This window comes from Melitaea cinxia, chromosome 6 (assembly GCF_905220565.1).
Source record: "Melitaea cinxia chromosome 6, ilMelCinx1.1, whole genome shotgun sequence".
Classification (NCBI taxonomy): domain Eukaryota; kingdom Metazoa; phylum Arthropoda; class Insecta; order Lepidoptera; family Nymphalidae; genus Melitaea; species Melitaea cinxia.
In genome coordinates this window covers 17,878,494-17,886,909 of record NC_059399.1, presented here as the reverse complement: position 1 = coordinate 17,886,909, position 8,416 = coordinate 17,878,494, and the positions used below count along the sequence as shown (strand labels likewise).

Sequence of the window (8,416 nt, the reverse complement as noted above, 5' to 3'; positions counted from 1 at the left end):
AAAGCTGTTTTTGATTTTGATTTTGATTTTTAAAGCCTATTTGAATAATGATATTTTGATTTTGATGTTATCGTGACGAATTTCAGTTACATCGAGTTTCGAATCACGATTCTAAAGTTTTACTGTTATAGCAAACTGCCATCTAGTGTAAAATTAGCGAATTACAATAAAGTAAAATCGCAACCTTATATTTATGAACCGCAGTAGTTCATTTCGTACTCTCCCTTGTTCTGTTAGTAGTACCGACACGCACTAAGAGATGTCGCTAGTTCCAATTACCAACAATGTTACGTTTAAGTTTAAAAAAATAGTATAAATATTTTTTAGTAATAAGTAGATACATTACTATTAATTATTTTATATTTTTTATAATTGTGTTAATACAAAGAAAACTGTAAAGAACAATGGTTCTGCTTGTTATATTTTTGATAGGTACAAAAATAACTCTAATAGTTTTTTATCGGGTTCTCTCAAAATAAAACATTGTTAATATTTGGAGTTTATATAATATTAATAGTAAATGAATTATCATGAAGACCAATCAATGAAATACAATTTATCATTTTTAATATATCGTCAACAGAGACAACGTAATAAGTATGTAACAAAGTTGATGACCGGAAAGGCTTGATAATCGGTTACCATAGCAACAGATAATCGGTTTACCATCGCATAAAAACTATTCGATAAAGGACAGTGACTTGACAATCGATACAATTACAATCCATGAAGTTGTGTTTCGAAATGACGCGTAAAGGATTCTACAATCAAATGCGCCTGTCATTGTGCGTCCGGCAGTTGATAGATTATTATTGCATGCATGTGTTGTTTTGTGGTCGCGGCTTGTGAGGAGTGCTATCTCCTTGTTGTGAGGACGGCGAGGAGGCTGGCCGATGAGCGTGTCGGTGCGCGCTGTGCTGGTGGAAGGCCCGCAGGCCCCGCGCTCCAAGGGGCCGTACACGTATGCTAGCACGCCGCGCGCTCTGTACAACAATGTGAAGCTAAAACGTGACCCTTCGTGGTGAGTTTTTGAAGTTTGGAACTATGTACCTACCATTAACCATTTACCTCATATGACACTACATTTCTATCGAAATAGAATTTTAATTATTTTACTTATCTATAAAATTTGGCAACAAAATTCGTACAAATTATGCATTATTTTATATAATTCAACATATAAAAATCCGCTTTATTTTCGTACATAGCGCGTAAAAGTGATACAAATATGTATGTATACTATAGGATATAAGTCAATCAACCTCACAGATTGAGATCACAGATTTTTTAAGTTTAAATGAAAGAAAAGGTGTTAACTCTTTTTTTTACCAGATGTAAGTATAATGAGAAGTATTCTGGAAAACTCTGTTACGAAACAGAGACTGACTCTGATGCCATTGACCATAGTCATACATCTACCAACGTACTCTTCTCCGCAAAACTACCATCCTCACCACTTGGATGCCTGGTTATCAATGTACAGACTTCACGAGCAGTTTGTACAGGTTATGAAGGAACATTTCTCTGAACGTTTTTCCTAATTGGGCTAATTTGGGCTATTCAAGCACCAAGCATACAAACACCTTTTCACTAAAAACCAGTCAAGCACTTGCAAACTCTCCAGTGTTGCAGATGTCCAGACAGTAACCACTACTTCTTAACCATCAATTGCTCATCCCTCCCCCCTTTTTAAATCACAGAGGTACATATCTATTCATTTCTCCTCAAAGTAAGAGAATGTTGAATTTTTACAGAGCATTTCATTCTCAATTTTTAACAAATCCTGCTCTGTGGTTACAACAGTAAAGAATATAGCCTCTTTTCCCGTGGGTGTCGTAAGAGGCGACTAAGGGATAACACCGTTCCACTACTACCTTGGAACTTAAAAAGCCGACCGATGGCAGGATAACCATCCAACTGCTGCCTTTCAATTACACAGGCCGAAGACGGGCAGCAGCGTTTTCGGTGCGACAAAGCCAGCCCTGCGGTCACCAACCCGCCTGCCCAGCGTGGTGACTATGGGCAACACACATGAGTTTACGCCATTTTTGGAACAAACTTGTAGAGGCCTATGTCCAGCAGTGGACTGCGATAGGCTAAAGTGATGATGATGATGATGTAATATAAACTTAATGCTTCTACGACTCATAAACACGCTATGAATGTACTTGTTTATTTCGTACTAATCTTAAAATTTCTTGTACAAACTTTTGTACATCAAGCTTCATCTATATATCTATACATATAATAAAATAGTAGGAAAGTCAAAACTGTACATTAAATATTTTTTTAAAAGAATATATGAGGTGTGATCTACAATCGATACCGAAGCCAAAAATATAAGTAGTTTTTAGAATTTTTGTCTGTTTGTATGTATATCCGGGATAAACTCGAAAAGTACTGCATGGATTTACTTCAAATTTGCCACGAATATTATTAAGAAGTCGGGTCAACATATAGGCTGACCGCTATATCTGCACCGCTATGTGGTTGAAATCCCACGATCTCGCACTAAACGATTTGCTTCCTCGTTCCTAATACGCACCGCAAAAATTTGGAATGCCCTTCCGGCTTCCGTTTTTCCAACGAACTATAACTTGGGTATCTTTAAATCAAGAGTGAATAGGCATCTTCTAGGCAAGCGCGCACCACCTTAGGCTGCATCTGCACTTGCCTTCAGGTGAGATCGCAGTCAAGCGCTAGTCTATATATTTAAATTTAAATAGGCTACAAATGATCACGCTATCACCTACGTGGAACGAGCAGTGAACCTTTATTTCTTCAACGCATTCTGTAACAACGTGTAATCTAACGACGCATATTTGAATGTTGTTATTATGTTAATAACCATGCTATAAGCTAGCTTCATACTATAATTAAAGACATTCTGTAGTATATTTAGTATCAGCGTTGCACCCGTGCGAAGCCGGGGCGGGTCGCTGGTAAATAATAAAACAATTAAACTTTTTATCCCATTTAACTTTATAGAGTCATACTAATAACACAAATTTAAGGCTTCGAATATTTTCTACTGACGTCACATAGTTGGTAGCATTTCCTAAAACTAATCGATTGTTTTAACTGGAATTTTCCAGTGATAACAACATGAAATAGTCAAATGTAACTTTATGAGCGACGAACATGCAATTTATTATGATTGTTTTACCAGATTTACGTTTATGACGATAAATACGACAAAGAATGTAAACTTTTTTAATAATTAAAACAACCTCTCTGGCTTAGTAGTTAGTGTGGTCGTCTAAAACCCGGGTTCGAATACCGCTTGAGACAGATACTTATATAACAACATTAATACTCTCACGATGATGATTCTCCGTGCAGATCTCTTAAACGTTCTCTTCTTCAGATGCCCACCCACCGTAACCGATTTTTATTCTTACTCCTTTACTGTACATTCCGTTAGACTTTGGAATCCCCTGCCATATGAAATTCGCGATTGGAAAACACTATCGCTATTTAAGAATAGAGTGAGAAAATTCTACCTTCATCAATCCTAGTCTAAAATCAATTTAATTAAGTGTCCATAAGCGTATTGGAATATATTATCGTATGTATTATATTATGTATCGTATATGTGTATGCGTGTATGTATAAGTATCGTATTATTTGTATCTACGTGTGTATAAATTATTATGTATGTGTGCATTTATATATTGTATAATTATGTATTTATATTATATTTTTATTATCTATATGTTTAGACTGCACACGCTAATTTTGCGACTGTTTTATAAGTTTCCTGTAGCAGGACTACTGGAAGAGATTCCATCATGGGATAAGTAGTGCCTTTGTACCAGCATTGTTTATAAGAGCTATTTCCTTTGCTATCCTAGTGTACATAAATTGTTAAATAAATAAATAAATAAAATAATAAATTCATATTAATAAACGCTTCACTCTCAACGGATCCCCCAGTAAGATTTTCTCCTGTGTTGGGGGTCCGGAAACACATACAAATACATAAACACAACGCCCAGACCACAACTAAGATCTACATAGTCGATACACATGTCTGTCGTGAACGGGAATAGAACCCGCGACCGCCAGTGCTATTACCGCTGCGCTAACGCGTCGTCAATATTTATGGTCTGTGTAATGTCTTTGTGATCTTCCCTATTGTACCTCGGAGAGTACGTTAAGCTGTCGTTCCCAGTTATTATTATAAATACCTTATAATAATCACATCACAATCACTCAATAATACGTATTTACTTGACTATTTTTTCGTCGACCGTGTATCGATTTTGATAATTTTTATTTCAATCGAAAGTTGATGATTATCATGTGGTCCAATATGATTAAGATTTGATTACTACTTTTTGATTAATCTTTGATAATCGTCTACTTACGCTGTATTACTTGTCGATGTAATTAAAGTGTTTTTTTTTTTTTTCGTTTGCGAGCAAATAGAATTACATCAAATTAGTTATAGCGTAAACCTATCCTAAAATTTAACCTTTCTAACATATATAAATGTGTAATGTTTCGACTCGGTTACAAATATATATGTAAGATATCAATTTATGTATTACTTTATATATCTACAAATCTTTTTTAAGTTCAATAAGACAAAAGTACCTATTGCTAAAAATCGTACCAACATAAAACAGATTTACGAAAATATTTCCATTACAAAGGTTTCTTTTGTTATGCATTCTATCTAAATAACAACTTGAAATACCTATTGAACAAATTTCACGTGAATTACACTATTTTAAATTAATATTATTACGAACCTTCTAAAAACGATAGCCAAATAGTAAATGAAATAAAACGCAATATTTGCATTAAACTGAGGTAAGGCACAGCAGAAATTTCCTGCTCAAAATATGGAACAGCCCGACTGAGGTAGTACCTCGACCTTACAGAAGATCACAGCAAAATAATACTGTTTTCAAGCAGTATTGTGTTCCTGTTGGTGAGTAAGGTGACCAGAGTTCCTGGGGGGATTGGGGATTGGGTCGGTAACGTGCTTGCGATGCTTCTGGTGTTGCAGGTGTCTATAAGCTACGGTAATCGCTTACCATCAGGTGAGCCGTACGCTTGTTTGCCGACCTAGTGACATAAAAAAAAAGTCTATACACATGTCTATAAAAATGTCTAGATTCCTCCTCAATCGAATAATTAGTCGTCGTTTTACTTTTAAGTCTTACCTATTGAATAAAGAAATTAGTGATTTGATGTAATCTTGTAGACTTGTATCGATAAAGATTTTTTTAACTTGAGCTACAGCTTAACAAATACTTACATAAATACTTACAGCACGTAACACGTAAACGAACATAAATAAATAACCTGCACTTGACCGTTTTCAAGGCATCGCTAATAGTCTTACTCGCCAGTCGCCCCTTTCATTAGCCGGTAACAACTAATGCACGTATTAGCGGTAGCTCCAACAATAGCGCCAAAGATATAAATCAGACTTACGAGAATTGGTATGTATATTAAAAATACATTAAAAATCCCTTGAAGGCACTCAGAACGTTAAGCAACTATTGAATTATAAAAGTGTGTGCAATTCACACACGACAGAAGTGAAACTTCTGAGAAGTAGGCTACGGGAGTTATGGGGGGGGGGGTTTATCTCATTCTCTCGCCGCTTGATCCTATAAATAAATGTGTTTGTTTCTTTACCGTGCCGCATTTTTGTTTTATCGAGTTTCAAATCACAGCGATTTCTAAGAAGTTTTACTTCGAAATTCCTTAACATCATTTTAGAAATGAACTGATAATCCTCAAACTGCTGGATCTATTTTTATTTAAAATAGCTAAGAACTACCGCAAGGACCTCACGTTCAGGAAAATCGAATCATCCGTTTAAGAGCTGTTATGCCACACATAGGAACATAGGCCTCAAACTAATAAAGGCCCTCTTTTTGCACTGGTTAGTAGACATCTAAAACCATTTTACAAAAATAAAAACCTCTCTTATGCCTAAACTATTACTTCTGTTAAAGTGACTTTTTGTACCAATATTTTAGGTATGGTCCAGTAATCGCGCAATGTTTTTAGCAACTTTTTAAGACCCTTTTTTGTTCCAAAGTATATTGAAATTTTCTGAATACCTATTGCCTTTAAATACAGATGTAATCTGATTAAATTTTAGGAAAAATTACGTAGTATCACGATTAAAAAACAGAAATAAAAGTTGCAAGGTTTTGGTTACAAGTTTGTTGTTAGAGCGTTCAACGAAAAATAAATACGAGTGATATATCATTAAAACACACACGCTCCTTCCTTGTGATATTTCGTGATGTTTTTCCGATGCCCCCCTCACTTTAAAACCCAAGTGAATAAAAGACGATCCCTTAGTAAATAATTTAGTTCATTAAATACTTTTCGCTTGTATCCTCATTATATAATTTTAAAATATACTAAATATAAGTGTTTATTATATAAAAAGGCAAATATATTAAAATGTATTCCTAGAACAAGGGTTCATGAGGTCGTCATCACCAGCGGTCGCGTGCCCAACGCGAGCTGACCACGTCTTGCAGACGATATTATCACAAGGTCAGAACAGATCTCCGATTAGCGGAGCTGAGGTTATGTTAGCGTTAAAAAGTAATTAAATTTTATGTTCACGAATTTAACTTAAATACGAGTATTTAATTTTTGAGTAATTTTGTGTTACTCTTTACTGAATGACTTTTTAAGCAAAAGTTAATATTTTATATTATCAAATAGGTACCTATAACTCAGGCTTAAGCATTAAATACTAACGCCCACTTTCAATAATTTATCTATCTCTCGTTTTGTCTACTAGCAATAGGTTTTTGACACAATTTGTATGGAGCTTACGTCAAAATTCTATGTCAAGTAAGCGAATTCAGAGATAGGTAAATTATTGAAACTTACCGTAGGTGATTAATTTCAATATGTGTGTAGATTACTAACTGATTCAGCCTGTAACATCTCACTGCTAGTAGTTCTTTGTGTCCATGTTAAAAACGGTCGAAGCCAAACACTGTGTAAACTATAATATCGATATATCTTAACCAATAATAAATAAATAAATAAATATCATATAACATACACACACAGTCGTCTGTTCCTATGGTAAGCAACTTAATGCTCGTGTTTCAGGTACAGCCGACTGTTATAGCTACTTTTTTTATAAACATACATAGAAATAATACATATATAAATATATAAATACAAATATTATTTTACACCCAGACTCAGGCGGGAACCGAACCCGCAACCCGCAGAACAGAAAGCACTAAAAACTGCGCCAACGGTCAAGTCGATAATATGTACTCATATTATACTGATGCCAGTTATTTTGAATGTTTTGAAATTTAATGATAGTCTTTATGGCGACAGAACAGCGAGCGCGTAGTGCGTCAGATGCTTGTCCCAAACCCACTAGATGGAGCTTGAGATCGTATTTAAAAACTGAGAAACTCAAACTACCCTCGCTTTCTCTTTCTCTCACTCACTCTCCGCCTAACTCTTGATATACACAAAAAATTGACTTAATATAAAAAATTAAATTTAAAAACTTAATTAAGATATCTGTCTCACTCTCCGCCTAACTTTTGATACAGACAAAAATTGACTATATATAAAAAAAATATGTAAAAAAATTAATTAAGATATTTTCTTTCAATGTCTATTATACATATAGTTGAAGGCTCTTTTGTGCTTTTTCTAAGAAGAGAAAAGATTAGAGGTTATTCACAGGCAATTACGCTACCGGTCGAGGAATACAAAATTATTTCTATCGTTCTATTATATGCAAATATATTCAAAAATAAATATGTATCAAATAGTGTGCGTGACATAAAATGTCATCATTTATGGTCCTTTTTTGGCAAAAAAGCATTAACTTAATAATAACGTAATGAATAGGTAACTCACGATTAAGTGGGACTCGTACAAAATTATTTGGTTTTAATGAAATACGATTCAGCCTATAATCCTACTGCTGAGTCTCCATGACATTTAAATGAAATAGCAAAAATCCAATTTAAATTGTTTCCATCATCTTTATTGTGACTTTTACCAAACTTCCAAAATGTAGTTTCATGAAGTAATATAAATTAGAAGTCTGTAAATGGTCCACTATTAAAGAGAGTTGGATCCCTTCTAATTTTAAGGACAAGAGTTAATTTTTTTTGCTACGCAGTGCATTATCACTGTTTGATTAGAATACGCTTAGGCTCCAGCCTGTAATATCCCGCTGCTGGGCATAGGCCTCTTTCCCAATGTAGGAGAATGATCAGAGCTTAATCCACTACGCTGCTCCGATGCGGGTGGCGAATATATTCCCTACATGAGTAACGACCGCTATCAGGTGTACATGAAACAACCGGGACCGACGGCTTAACGTGCTCTCCGAGGCACGGTGGGGAGACCGAAAAGGCCTGCCCAAACACCCAGACCGCGGCAA

The 8,416-nt window shown here is 35.0% G+C and overlaps 1 protein-coding gene across 1 annotated transcript in view; it reads left to right on the top strand.

Moving 5' to 3' along the window:
* The first annotated feature begins 893 nt into the window (after window positions 1-893).
* LOC123654817 overlaps window positions 894-8,416 on the top strand; it is a 31,821-nt gene continuing 24,298 nt past the window's right edge. Inside the window, exon 1 of the mRNA XM_045590702.1 lies at window positions 894-1,021. Within this exon, the coding sequence (XP_045446658.1) occupies window positions 894-1,021 (128 nt within the window). The remainder of the gene's footprint in view (window positions 1,022-8,416) is intronic.